Source organism: Nelusetta ayraudi, unplaced genomic scaffold (genome assembly GCF_046127955.1).
Source record: "Nelusetta ayraudi isolate G7.1 ecotype Tasmania unplaced genomic scaffold, CSIRO-AGI_Nayr_v1 ptg000015l, whole genome shotgun sequence".
NCBI lineage: Eukaryota > Metazoa > Chordata > Actinopteri > Tetraodontiformes > Monacanthidae > Nelusetta > Nelusetta ayraudi.
In genome coordinates this window covers 735978-751000 of record NW_027466065.1, presented here as the reverse complement: position 1 = coordinate 751000, position 15023 = coordinate 735978, and the positions used below count along the sequence as shown (strand labels likewise).

The 15023-nt window shown below is 44.4% G+C and overlaps 2 protein-coding genes across 2 annotated transcripts; both read right to left on the bottom strand.

Annotated features, from left to right (window-relative positions):
* Positions 1 to 4496: 4496 nt before the first annotated feature.
* Positions 4497 to 6523, bottom strand: nkx2.1 (NK2 homeobox 1). Its single transcript, XM_076023136.1, has 2 exons — positions 5988 to 6523; positions 4497 to 5343 (listed from the first exon to the last, which is right to left on the bottom strand). The coding sequence occupies exons 1-2, from the start codon at positions 6355 to 6357 to the stop codon at positions 4616 to 4618; spliced, it is 1098 nt and encodes a 365-aa protein (XP_075879251.1). The 5' UTR covers positions 6358 to 6523; the 3' UTR covers positions 4497 to 4615.
* A 6104-nt stretch (positions 6524 to 12627) lies between these two features.
* nkx2.9 (NK2 transcription factor related, locus 9 (Drosophila)) lies at positions 12628 to 15023 on the bottom strand. Its single transcript, XM_076023191.1, has 2 exons — positions 13974 to 15023; positions 12628 to 13637 (listed from the first exon to the last, which is right to left on the bottom strand). The coding sequence occupies exons 1-2, from the start codon at positions 14128 to 14130 to the stop codon at positions 13075 to 13077; spliced, it is 720 nt and encodes a 239-aa protein (XP_075879306.1). The 5' UTR covers positions 14131 to 15023; the 3' UTR covers positions 12628 to 13074.

Sequence of the window (15023 nt, the reverse complement as noted above, 5' to 3'; positions counted from 1 at the left end):
ACAGCAGCGGCCCTTGCATGTAGATGTGGTTCTTCAAATAACCGGACTCTCTTTTCCAAATTGCATATTCATGTTCACAAGTTTAAGCGAAACATTTTTGCATGCTGCGTTTAATTTTTATTGGCTGAAAATTGTCCCCAAAAAGCCCATCAGCCACTAAGGTTCGAAAATGTTTTACTTCTGCCTACATTTTCTTTTGTATTTTACATATAACAGATAATACAATAAAAAACAGGATTATAAATAAATAAATAAAAGCATGAGCGCTTAACTAAAGAATGTTTTTGTTTGTCTGCTTTTGTGCGTCCAATCCTATTTGGTTGAGTTTCACAAATATTTTTCCCTTTCAAATCTTCATAGCTGTGAATTAGACCAAAATAGAATTCCTTTAACGTGCAGTCCAGTTAACTGCACGTCATATTGAACTTGAGTGAGGCATTAAAATACTTCTGCCCTGCAGACATCATCATTCAAAACACACATCCAGCCAAACTGATAAAACACATTATAACTTTGTCATTTCTTTGTGGTTAAGCCTGGCATTGATTGCTCAAAGGCAAAATTGAGGAATTGATGTGCACACGCCCCTCCCTACATAAGTCTTATTAGAATGACGATAAATTGCAGCCAGTCCCGAGGAAATTTCCCTGAAAAGAAACAAAAGCCAAACCAACAGCAAAGATGTATAAATGCGCTTTGTTCATCAGAGGGAGGGAGCCAGAAAAGACTCCACTCAGCCGCCTCTGAATGTAGCATTTCATGCCTGCAACAATTATGCTGAAAGGTCAAGTATTACAGCATCTTGTGCTCCGCTTTGCATGCAAAGTATTTCGGCTCACAAATGACCCTCGTTTGCGCTCTTTGAACAATGGCTTCAAGAAGCAGATAAACGTAGGAGAATTAAAGATTTTTGCTCCTGGCTGACTATAACGTTTACCAAAGGGGGGGTGATTGCAGTTGCTGTGTAATTGTCCTATTTGTGATGCACATAAATGCTCGTGCCTGCTGCTGCAGTGAAATGTTGCCTTGGAGAGAAGCACAAAATTAGCAGTGTTTTAAAAAAGGGAAGAAAAAAAAAACATATCTATTATTTGCACAAAGTCTCAAGACGCTTATTATGTCAGGGGGTAATTGTAAAACTATTTCTGACGTGTTTGTGCTGCCTTCAAGTATATAAGTGACCTGTACACCTGTTTCTGGCTGAATATTTCCCATCATTACACTTTATTCACATGTTTTTTCCTCTAGACGTAAAGCCAAAATCTTAAGAAATGTAATAAGTGATATTAACCATAAAATGTAATTTTACATTGCACCGTAAATGCAGCACTCTCTCGTTAACTTAAAGGGTGATAAGCTTGAGTTTATTTCCTTTTAAAAATAAATAAATAAATAAATAAAAAACAGCAACAACGTGATTTTGAGATTTTGACTTAGTCTGTGTCGATGGAGAATCGCACTGATTTTTTTGGTCGCATAAACTTATTAAACACCAGACGCTTAAAAATATGCAGGGCATAATGACTGTTTTTTTTTTGTTTTTTTTGATTTTGCTAATTGCAGAAAAAATGTAAGCACACCAATACGATAAAATATTGTTTTCTTTAACATAGTAATAACACAAAACAAAAATTGTATTTAAACTGTTAAGTCAAATTTAAGCAGCCTAATACGACGTTTTGCTTTCATTTAATTTAAACATTTAGCAGTCCCCGTCTTGCACGATTAAATGTCTACTGGATTATTTTTTTGGACAATATTTATTTCAAATAGAAACTAAACTAAAATAAAAACTATTGTAGGTCTCCGCCAGTTTGAAATGAAAGATTTTTCCACGCTGCACACAAACCCCTAAAGTGACACTGAAGCTAAACAGGCGAATAAAATTCAGCATCAGCCACTAACTCAAATATGATTACCTTGAGATTAGGGACTAATTGCTTGGGGTTCATGGAGACCAGCTCAGCATAAAGCCACGAGGACTCGGGGAGTTGCACTGTGGCTCTGCACAAAAGAAGGCGATGAGAGCACACACGCTTCCAACAAGTCATTCTCAACAGCTACAAGCCGCGCACAAAGACCACACACCGCGCCAAAGACATGTTAATGTAATCACAAAGTTCGCACTTTGCTCCCGAACAAAACCTGCGCTGCAAAATACCTAACAGCAGATAGTTTGGTGTGATGGTAAGACCTTCCTTTTTAGAGACCCTCCAAAGGGTTTCTGGGGAAGGCTGTGTGTGGCTTAGATCGGTGGGTGTTGCATGTCGCAATATCAGATTAAATTAAACAAAAAACAAAAAAAAGCTGTAAATAAAGTGACTGGAGTTACTTGGTTTGGTGAAAAATACTCGATTTACACTCCACTTAATGTTGCATCCGAGCAAAAAAACTCGCTGGCATTAAGCAGAGGCTTTGTGCACCAGAGTCTAATTAAAATCTCTCTCTTTGTCAATTAGTTTCAACGCAGTGCAACGTGCAGATGATATCAGTATCATAAACGTCATAAACGAGATGATTTAACCGGAAATACGAGCGATTTCCGTCGTGGCAACAGTGATGGAGAGGCCTCGTACACCGCCAACATCCACAGCACAACACTTCATTATCGGCTTGATCCCAGCATGAGGATTTCTCCAAAGCATTTCAAAGGGGTTCGTCGGTTGATCTGTTTAGTCACTCACTTTTTTTTTTTTCAAATTTAATTTTGAAGGGAAACAAATCCTAAAAATGAAAACTGAAGAATATTTTAATTTAAATTGTTGATTCAGTCTTCTATATATATGTTAGTCAAATTGCGCCGTGTTTCGTTATATAAATTCGTTATATAAATCCATATTTGTCTATAAATCATCCGGATAAAATTCAGCAAAAAAAAAAAAAAAAAAGTGCGCTTTTGAACCTCAACAGAATTTTTGGAAACCGAAACGTTTCACTGAAAAATATCCAGAGACCCTTTGAAAAACGAGTGAAACTCCCTTGAATTGTTCTCGGGCTGGACGGTGTAACACACAGACCGGAACAGAACAGGAATTATAGCTGCAGCAGCAGACTGAATAAAAGACAACTTGTCTCAGACACTGACGAAATCGCCCGTCGCTTAGCGACCCGTGTTGTTTACAGTTCATACGTATAGCGCTCCAAGGCGGCGGGAAAATGGCCCCTAATGATTATTATAGCTTATATTTACCGAGCCTGCACCTAAAGAGGAATAAATCACTGCCTTTGTGTGCGCGCGCGTGTCCGCAGAATTGCGCCGGTTTGAGGGAAACATTGAAGACCCCTTGTGTTACAAAATAAAAAAAAAAAAAATGTTTGCCGCTGATACTGGACACAAACACCGCGTCGCCGTTGGCTTTCAGCGCGCTGATGGATTATTGATAAGGCAGCTGATAGCCGCGCGTCAAGGGACGGAGAGGAATCCCGCGGTGTTTGGTGAAGGATTCTGTCGATAAGGTCTCTTTGCGCGCGAGGTTTTTTGTGTTTGATGTTTGGGAGACGAAACAAACCTCACCCCTCTGATTCACACGGTTCACGGGCGCGCGCGTGTCTGTGTGTGTGTTTGTGCAGTGTGCGTGTGTTTGTAAAAGGCGAGGAAAACTTCCAAATAGTCACCTACGCATAAATGAACGCTTCGTTTGCTCTGTGCAGCCTTTCAACAGCAACAACGACATAATAATAATAATAATAATAATAATAATAATAATAATGAAGAGTTCAGTATTCCGTTTCCAAGTTTCACTCAAACCATGACTGTTGTGAGTTTGGGTTTTACCAATTAGACAAACCAAATAAAATCTTTCAGCGGGGAAAATTCCCAAACAATTCATTGGGTAATAATAATAATAATAATAATAATAACAATAATAATAATAATAATAATAATAATAATGTTTTTCTCTCCTTATATTTTCCAAACTATTTTTCGTTTGCACCTGTGTTGTTATTTCACAAAACGACCCTTAGCTGTGTTGTTTACATAATTTATTAATAGGACTGTCTCGTAGTAAGTCAAATATCTATATAAGTTACAAAGAAATAAAACGTACAAATACCATTGAAACGACAACAAACCGGCAGGAGTGCCAAAAAACTTTGTACACGATGGCTAAATTATTATTATTATTTTTAAAACCTTTTACAGAAATGTACACGCTAGATCTACGGCTTACATTAAATTCTATTATGATAAATCAGAGTCACGTGTGTTTGCAGTGTGTCCGTGGTGGTGGTGGTGGCCGTTGAGGAGGAGCAGGGTTCACAGCTTCCCAGTTCCTTTTTACTTCGTTTCCCCCACGTCTATGCCTCTTCTTCTTCTTCTTGTTCTTCTTGTTCTTCTTCTTCTTTTGTTGTTGCAATATAATTTACATAAATAAATCCGCACAGTCCGGTCAAATGTTTTCATCTTTCTCTCCTCTTCAAGTCACACTTGCTTCCAAAAAAAAAAACAACAAGCAAAAAATAAAAAGGAATTTTAAAGAGCTGCGCCGATGTGTCTCTCGTTCAGATTTACACTGAGATCTCTCACGGTATTTATTCTTTTTTTTTTTCACACCCTCTTTCCTTCTGTCTTAAAATGAAAGAGTCCGTCTCAGATCGCGCACGGCGCCTCCTGTCACCACGTCCTGCCGTACAACAGGGCCGAGCACTGCAAGGCCGAGCCGTACTCCGCTCCGGGGGAGTTGAGGTGAGACAGGCCGGCCACCTGGCTCTGCAGCGACGGCGGGCTGGAGGAGTGCGGGGCCAGGTCTGGGGAGTGGCCGGTGCTGCCCACCTGCTGGCTCGGGTGCCCCCCGAGGCCGGACGCGTTGCTGGACATGATCATGACGTTGCCGCCTTGTTGCTGCTGCTGCTGCTGCTGCTGTTGCTGCTGCTGGTGGTGGTGGCTCTGCGCCGAAGACGTGGGCGTGTGGCCGGTGCCCTGGCACGGCTTCCCGTCCTTCACCAGCACCGGCACGGCCACCCGCCGCGGGGACTGCTGGGATTGCTGGGACTGCTGCTGCTGCTGGCAGGAGCCGCCGTCCTGCTGCATCTGCTGCTGCGACACCTTGTCCTTGGCCTGCCTCTTCATCTTGTAGCGGTGGTTCTGGAACCAGATCTTCACCTGCGTCGGCGTCAGGTGGATCATGCTGGCCAGGTGCTCCCTCTCGGGCGCCGACAGGTACTTCTGCTGCTTGAAGCGCCGCTCGAGCTCGTAGACCTGCGCCTGGGAGAACAGCACGCGTCTCTTCCGCCGCGGCGTGCTTGACAGGGAGCCCATGCCTTTGCCCACGTCTGCCAGCGAGGTGAGGCTGCCCATGCTGCCCATGTTCATGCCCGACGAGGAGCCCATGAAACGGGAAACTGGCGTGCAGGGGAGAGGAGGAGAGGGGGGAAAAAAAAAAAAAAAAAAGTCAGTTAAAATGATCTAAATTTACCTGCAAGGGGGGGGGAAATATCGTGGCGGAATAAAGCAAAGAAAAAGTGCAACGAATGTTTGACATCCGATGCATTAACCCGGTTAATTATTCCCCATGGGTGCCTTTCAAGCAGTCTGCATGTGACAGCGGCTGAAAAAAAAAAAAAAAAAATATCCGTGAAATATCTCCTGCAAGGGCGGCATTAGAAACGAACCAAAGTCCACTTTCACCCATTCATCAGACTGTCAAAATGTATAAACGTCAAACATGAGTGATGTCGTAATTATTGACGCGAGAGAGAGAATCGTGACGAGACAAAATTCGTACTTTGCCTGGAAGGAAATTTCGATCCAAGGTAGCTTTTTCTGCAGCCGTGGATAAAGTGCAAATTGAACATTTCATTCTCACCTCAAAATGGGATAATAAAAAAAATATATATCTTAATAAATTGGGAATCAGAGCGGGGGCAGCAGGCACAATCGCCCGAACGCGGCACAACCCCCCTACCCCCCCATTCGAAATAAGCAACACTGTACAACAGGCGGACACGAGTCCCGGCAGAGGGAAACAGGTGCGGGCTGTACTCACTGGTGGAGAAGCGCGGGTCCGGGTTGGCTCCGTACCAGCCGGCGGCCGTGGTGCTGCCCCTCATGCCGTCCTGGTAGGACGGCAGCTCGCCCATGTTTCCCAGGTTGCCGTTGCAGTATCCCCCCATGGCGGTGTGCGACAGCTGCGAGACACCTGCCGCTGTCATGTGGTACGCCGCCGCCGACACCGTCCCGTTGTGGCCCATGTGGTGCTGCTGCATCGCCGCCTGGGAGACCTGCGGCTGCCGGTAGGAAGCGAGAGGCGCCCCCAGGTTGTTGTTCTCCATACTCACTTTCTTGTAGCTCTCCTCGAGGGGACTCAAGATATCGGAAACAGAAAAAGGAGTCGAATGCTTGGGGCTCATCGACATTGTTCTGTGGCTAGAGGAGGGAGAAATTAGAAGGCAAGGCAATCGCTCCTTCTCTCTCCTCTCTCGTTTTTTTTTTTATTTTTTTATTTTTTTTGGCCAAAGCCCCTCTGGTTCCTGTTGTCTCAGCGTCGATCCCGGCAGATGAAGACGTGAGGAGAGCGCCTCGAGTCCGCCTTAATTGGATGGAGTGGGAGCTCGGCGCTGGCTTTGGGTTTGTTTTAGCTGGGTGCCAGGTTTAAGGCTACCATCAGAGGCGGGGCATCAGCAACAATACAACAGCTCCAAGCCTCCTTCTTCTTCTTCTTCTTCTTTTTTTTTTTTCCTCCGCCGTGCGTAATTTCACCTCCAAGATGCGCGCGCGCTCCCCTCCCACCAACAATAACATTTGCGTCCTCTTATAATCCGCGATGATCAGCGCCCGTACCCGGTGCCGGTGGCGCTTGTCCGGACCCGGACCCCGCAGCTGGAGCTGCTCGACTGGTTCTGTGGCGCGTCGCCTTCGCCGCCGCCGCCGCTGACAAAACACCTTGAGACCGCTGACCACAATACACTTTATTAACTGTAGTGATGTTTACGAGGGCCTCTTGATGAAAGGAGGGCCTATATGGACTTGAGAGTTGGAGGAGCACTCCTCCCGTTGAACCGCTGACTTTTAATGGCCATGAGAGGCCTCCAGTCAGTGATTGCGGGATTGTTTGTGTTATGCGCCTTATCGTACTCAGACATGCAAAAGTGCACTTGCCAGGAGGGGAAATTGACTGATACTGATAAGTAAATAAATACACATCCGCGCGTTAAGTGGCTGCGTAAATGATTAAACTCCCTCCCCTCTTCGTTCTCTCCTTTTCTTCCCTTACTTTATTTTTTTTTGTTCAACATTGTATGCTAGCCATGTTACCTGAATTCAGACGCACTCGCTCCTGGTGGGATGGTTTCTGGGGCGATGGGGTGGGGGGGGAATAAACAAATAGAAACAAAACAAGACCAAACACAGTCTGGATTAAGAGAGGCTCTTGTGTAAAGTTAACGGCGTTCAAGTACTCTCACCACGGCAGCACAACGCCAGGTAGCCCTCAGTAGCACCTCGCCTTCACCCTCAAGGAGCCGCGGCAGTTTAACCCAATCATATCTCATTTCTAAAATGCGACGCGGGAGCATGGAGGGGGAAAAAAGATGTTGCATCCAGCAGTCAGCTTTGAAGTCAGTCAAATCCTTTTGAGGCGCTGCCGAGCCGGAAAAATGCACTTTTACGCACAGATTGTAGTCATTTTTTAATGGTCTGTTTACATCCAAAATATGAAATATAAAGCAAGTTTTGGCGTTCATGAAATATATATATATATATTTTTGTTTAATTAAATGATACGTTGTTATCGTACACAATTTTATGTTATTCGTCACTATATACAAATCGTAAGAATCTTTTTTTTTTTAAATAAAATTAATTATTTACGAATTAATTATTATCGTCATACAATGTACACATTTTGAAATGCAATATACTTTTTCAGTTGCCTAAATTACGAATAAGAATACAGCACTGTAGGTCTTTTCATCAAATTTGTATAAAACTTGTCCTAAAAAATATTGCAGCTATATTATTTGATCTCGCGTTTTACTTGCTCAATGACAAAATGACAAATGAAATATTTTCTAACTTGCTGGATCTTTTACGGGGCTAAATTTTAAGGTTAGCTATTGCGAAGACGAAATGCATAAATAATATCTGCGCTGATATGCGAATGTCTATAACATCAGTGCAGCAGCAGCAGCAGCAGCAGCCACGGGGGCGAGGAGCCGCTGCCTCCATCAGAGGGAGTGTGAGAGCCCGCAGGTTGAGCCACCGCGTGACCTTATCCAGGAGCTAAAGACACACAGCGTCTTCTGCTGGCAGACACGATCACCTGGAACCCCGCATCAGGCACGTCCATCGCCGCACAGGAAGCGCCTCGTTCACAGAATGTAAGTGTGTGTTTTAATTTTCTTCGTCTTCTTTTATTTCAACCGTCTAAATATTGCAACTTCAGGCCCCGCTGCTGCACTGACGCGTCGCCATAACCACCTGCAACCTTGTTTACACGGAGGTCACGCGAAGCCCTCCATCGTTCTGATTGTCTCAAACAAAGCCATTTTATGATATAGCTTCGGTCTCGACGCAAAATAAATTGTTTGCATGACAGTCGAGGTGCGTGCACGATAAACCTAATTCGCGGCAGGCCACGTAATCGAGGGCAATTAAAATTACCGCACTGCAAGGTAAACCTTTTTTTTTTTTTTTTTTTTTCCTTTTTGCTTGTGCCTGCCACAATTAAGGAATTTCGCAAGACATTCCTAATCACCTAAATCAGCACCTTTCCGCCGTTCCAGCACTCGCCCATTACGGCCAATTAGCAGCAATTAAGTCCAAACGTTGCGACTAATTCTTCACAATAATGAGGACACGCGTGAAGTGGCGGCGCGCGGGGCTGCCGAGACTTTGGCACAGTTGTTTGTGACACCCTGCAAACGGCTGCATGCAGTCTCACTGGAGGCACCTATAGAACCGACAATGAAAGTAACTTTTTTTTGTTGTTGTTGGTCTTTTATCGTGACATACGATTGTGTTGTTGTTGCTTAACTGAGTAAAGCGCAAAAAAATAAAAATAAAATCGTGCTGCTGCAAAAATGCAAGTGGCACAATAACACGGTGCAAAGAATGTTGCGTTATATCATATAATCTGATTAAATCACACAAGATATGCGACTAATATTCAACAATTAAGCTCAATTTATCTCCTGTTCTGTATGGAAGCTGCTAAACATCCAGGCATGACGCGTGTATGACAGGTTGGCTGTAATTTTTTTTAAGGGAAACTTTTCTCCCCATGAATTTCAGAAGAAGTCGGTGCAAGAAAACAAAAAGATTCCGGTGATTTGATGTAAAAAAAAAAGAGAAAAAAAAAAGGCTTCGCTACCTCCGCGCTTCACTTTGGTTTAGGATTGCCTCATAAACTTGCCTCTTTCCTCAATGTGGTTCTCAAAAAGCCACACACTGTTCCTCAACCCCGCCTCACGTTGACGTCACATGATTCGTCACGTGACCTGGGGCAGCCACCTCTGTATAGCCAATCAGCACCTGTGGAGCGACTCTTTGCAGTGGCCGGGTGATCTCTAGGAGGGTTTTCCCCCAGCGAAAGTGCGCCTCCTGGCGGTATCTCAAGATAGTTGCAGCCAATGAAGCCAGCACATCACTCTGGCCCTCAGCTGCAGCTGCAGGTGACAAACGATCCAGTGTGTTAGTCCGCCATCTAGTGGGTAGAGTAAACATCTACTTGCACGTTTCTTTTTGTGAGTATCAATAACTGATACTTTGTTCAGTACCCACTCGTAACATTCTGGTGTAGCACCCCTCCAGGGATTTCTGTAGGGCTTGTGTTAGTGTCCAGCATTGTTGGTTTATTATAAACACTGATCGTGTTAATGAGTTCTCACGATCATTGTCAACAACAACAGGAAACAGATAGATATCAATACATATGCAATACTTTATTTAAATAAATCTCGGTGACAACAAAAATAATACAACCATTATAGCCATACATTTCATTAATTGTATCCAAATTATATTATATTATATTATATTATATTATATTTTAACATAGAAATTTGTTATAAATATTCATTAGTACACCACTTTGACAAAACATATAAAACACATATGTACCAAATAAAGAGAAAAATACAAATAAAACCCAACAAACTATTAACGGTAAAGTGAAATCATATATGTGTGCATTATGCGTACACAATACACATAAGGAAGGAGAGATAAGTCAATTATCATCATTGCTTCTTTGAAAACCTCCCCATCAGAAAAAATGCTTTCTTCTTTCTTAATCAAGCAATGCGGAGCTCAAATTGGTTCGCTAACTGGTTGCTTTTCTTTGGCCTCGTGAAAAAAAAAAACTGCTGTTTGCACAAAGCTGCCTTTAACTCAGTGAGTTTTTCTGCTCTCAGTGTGCTGCCTGGTAGGTAGTGAGCGTGGTAGCTTGTGTGGCACGTCCTGAAATGCCTCTTCCCATTGTGGGGCGTTGCCATCACCCCGAAAATGAGATGCACACAGGAATTATTCACTGTAGTGAAAAAAAAACCCTCTTCCTTTCATCGACTGTGAAAATGTGTTTTGTTACTTTTTCTGCCATGTTTTTGGGAGTAAATCATCTCCTCATCTTATCTTATCTGGCTAGCTACGATACTATCCTATAGTACGATACTATTCTATAGTATGTTGCGTTTATAATCGGACCAAATAATTTAAAGAAATACTTTAATAAGCCTGAAACCAACTGAAATGACCGCCCTATCATAGTTTAGCATAAGTCGGTGTGGTAGAATGCAAAATATCGATATGTCAGAAAAATTCAAAATTGGCATTTCTCATTTTATTCTTCTGGGACAAAATAAATCTAAAAAAAAATCCTTTAATCAGGCTTGAAATTCATGGAAATTACCGCCATATCATAGTTTAGCATGAGACGGAGTGGCAGAATGCAAATAGCAACATGGCTGAACAATTGATTTAAAAAAAAAAAAAGGGTTAAAATAAAATCATCAGGTCCCTCTTTGGGAAATTAATAAAACATTGTGATTGGACAGTATTTCTTTTCCTGGTCGTCAGGACGATATGGGCCCTCTTCCTTTCCATTAGGCCGCCCCCTTCATGGGCACTACAGTCAATCATCTGCTTCCTCTTCTCTCACACCAAATGACTAGTACTCACGTCATCAGACATTGGTGAGGGATCATGGTTGGGAAAATATCTTGTCTTGCCAAAAGAATCTAATGCTAGTTTTTGCAGGATGAAAGTCCAGATTTGGCATCCCCTAATCAGAGACCTATTGTCTATAGATTAAAACAACAGATACAGCGAGTTATTAAACAATCTTGCTCTTGACGCGTAAGAGCTCCTCTTGAATAAATGCTGTGTCAGAGCTCCTTATTTAATTACAGTGGCAACACATGATCCAATTTGTGTCATGGCATGAACTCTACAACGCCTCCTGTCGATTTCAGGGTCCCAATATGTATTAAATGTCGATTGCAGCAAGTCCACAGAACTCCTCCTGTGGCCCAGTTTATGTGGACCTTATAACTCCACTAAGAGGGGGCCCCTGGGGGCCGAGCAGTGAGTAAAACTAAAGGATGGGCAGGGCCAATACCAACCCATCCTTTTCAGACAATTCCTCTCAGCAACTTAAAAAACCAATGGCAACCTCTAAAAGCCTGTCTTTGTCACCCTTAAACCCCGAGATGCTCTAAAACGCCATTGTGCAGTTAAACCTCATAAATTTGTCGCAGGCACTGATTAAACATCACGGGAATAGAAACACTAAAGATTTTGTCTCGGTCCCTTTTGGATGGCGGGACAATGGTCCATTCACAGGGAGACACGCAGACAAAAAGAGTGTTTAAGGGGAGATGCAGCGAGCTGAGGGGTTCGGCCAGTCCCCTCCATATGTGATACAAGGTGGCCCCAGCGATGGGGACAAAGGGCCAGGTGACAGGGACGATGGGCTGCGGGGTCACAGGACGAGCAAACAACATTACAGGGGGCGTGAAAGCAGAAGACCCCCCTCATCACTGATGAAATACTGACGGGATTTTAAATGGCGAGGCGGATTTTTTTCACAAGATCCAAACGAGTTCCCTCATAAAATGGTAATGTGCGACGTGTGTAGAAAATGTCGACGCAATTTTTCTATCGCTGAGTGTTTTTAGGTGCAAATTTAAATCAATAAAAAAAGAATTATTTCTGGTGAAGTATTTCTTTTCTCCCCCTCGTGGCACCCGTTTACAGGACAGAAGCAAATCTCCTTAAGCCTGCAATACACAAACCAAGATTTTTTTTTTTTGTTCACACATAGTCTGAGTGTGGATTGTCATATTTATCCCGACGGTTCCTGAATAACAAAAGTGAATTGTGTAAAAGCTAAAAAGGTGCTGTACCGGGGGAGGCCGTCATGTTTACTGGGTATTCTTATGCTTAAGTAAATCCACTCCCTCTAGGCCCCGATGTTTGCTCAGCTTCAGGGTGCACAATTAGCATTTTAACATCATAAAAGCCTCCAGGCCGCTGCCATGACCTACCACACATTCTGTATTAAGCGAGCATAGTATGACTGAACCTGCTGTAGCATACTGGAATTTTAAAACTTAGTGCAGAAAGAACTGAACAAAAAACTGAATTTATCTTAAAAATGAGACATTTTTTTTTATTGAAGGTTGTGTTCACATAAGAAACAGTTAAAGAAAAGTCTCCTCAAAGACAACAAATAACATTATTTTCCCTTCACACATTCAGGCTAAAAGTGGCTTTGCTGCTTCTTGTGCTAATTCTAACAACCTACTGCAGCTCCTCTTTCTTTTCTTTTTTTTTAACAAGTTGTACAAATATTATGTTTGAACATACAAATACATAATCTCAGCGGATAATTAAGAAAAAATAATCTACGGGCTACACCACGGTGCCCGTGCAGGAGAAAAATATTATCAGCATTATATAAAATAGTGTAAAAGACGCAAAATATCAAAAATGTGCAAATTATGTTTTCCTCTATCAAGACTAAATGTTTAAGTTGCTGGGGGGAAATTGCCAAACGTCCAGGGGGAAAAAACAACATTTGATGCAATCTCTCTAAAAAAAAAAAAAAAATGAGTTTATGCGTTGATTTCGGTTCTTCACTTAAACGAGCTGAAATGGACCGAGTCGCTCCAAAAGTCCCTCCAGGCCAACCGGGAGGCCGCAAAGTGCTGCTGGTACCTCGGAGGGAGTCTGGCCGGGCAGGGGTGCTGCAGGGCCGGGTAGGCCATAGGGAAATGGGCCGCCGGAGGAGCCGGTACGCAGGCCGCCTTCTCCGTGTCCAGTACGCAGGTGTGGAAGGGCTTCCCGTCCCGCACCAGGATGGGCACGACCACGCGACGCAGTAGCGGCGGCTGCTGGGAGATCTCCAGCTCGTGCAGCGCGCCCTCGGCTCGGCCTCTCTTCATCTTGTAGCGGTGGTTCTGGAACCAGATCTTCACCTGGGTCGGCGTCAGGCTGAGGAGCCTCGCCAGCTGCTCCCGCTCCGGGCCGGACAGGTAGCGCTGCTGCCGGAAGCGCCTCTCCAGCTCCAGGGTCTGCGCCTTGGAGAACAGGACGCGGCGCTTCTTGCTCTTCTTGCTCCTGTCCGGATCCGAGTCCAGCGACGAGTCGTCCGGCTTGGTTGAGTCCGGTGAGGCCTCGACGCTCCCTTCATCCGAGGCTGCAGGAGAGAGGATGGGTGGAGGTTAGACCCATCTGCTTGTAGCCTATCTATCTATCTATCTATCTATCTATCTATCTATCTATCTATCTATCAGAATAGATGATTTTGTTTGTTTTCCAAAACACAAGAACAAATCAAACAACGTAATCAGGACTGAATGAATAACACTATGAACACCATTATTCTAATGTTTCCTATCTATTTATTTCATAACGGAACAGAGGAGAAAACAGAAAAACAATCGAATTTCATTTTTCCTTTTCCAGAGCGAACGCGAACAAGAAACACCCACCACACTTCACAAGTAATATATTTTTGCAGCAGGCTACTCACACATGCAGGGGCTGCGGTCGCACTCCATCCAGGTGGTGTACGGTGAGCTGGAGGAGGAGTACAGCGGAGAGGAGCGCGGCGCTGCCTCCGGGTCCTGCTCGGGCAGGTCCAGGATGCTCCTCACGGAGAAGCTGAACTTGTTGTTGGTGGCGGCCATGTCGTCCCACTCTGCTTGTTTCTCTTTCTTCTTCTTCTTCTTCTTCTTCTTCTTTTCTTAGAACGAATAAATAAAGCCAAGATGGAGAACAAAGTAAACCTGTCCGAGGTGGAGGAGGAGACGGGAAGGACGGAGCAGCTCTCCACTTGTTCCTCGCTGTCCAAACACGCTGCTTGCGCCTGAATGCTGGCGGACGCGTCGGCTCGGTGTTTGTACACAAACAGCTCCCCACTGACTGCAAACACCGGGCTCGCCCCCTCTTATAAAGCCTCCTCAGAAGCCCTCCACCCTCCTCTGGCCAGCTGAATGGCTGCAGTGCTGTCACCCAGTGGACGGTGTGAGGTGCCGCGGCGCGTCATCATTACACATTCGTCCCGTATCGCCAAACCGGGGAGGGTTTTTTTTTTTTGGCGGCGGGAGGGGGGGCGCGCGCGCAGATAATGGTGATTGTTGGAGCTGAATCACGTCTTGGGTGGCAAGTGACAACAGAGGCCGCCCCATCATCAAACCCTCCCTCCTCCCATCCTCTCTCTCTCTCTCTCTCTCTCTCTCTACCTCCCTCCCTCCTCCTCGCGTCCAAACAACGTGTCCAAACATTTGCATACAAAGTGAGCAATTAGCGCGATGCCCGTGAGTTGTTTTTTTTTTTCTTAAGCGCGTCCATTAGTGGCCAGCAGCCCTAAACGACCAGCGTGAGAAGTTTTGACATTTATGGATGGAGGAGGCCTGGCCGGCACGCAGGAGAGCCGCCTGACAGCTCCGAGGAATGTGCACCAGGCAAATACTTGGCATTTAAAGGCCCAGCTTGTGTGTGTGTGTGTGTGTGTGTGTGTGTGTGTGTGTGTGTGTGTGTGTGTGTGTGTGTGTGTGTGTGTGTGTGTGTCCCAGTGATT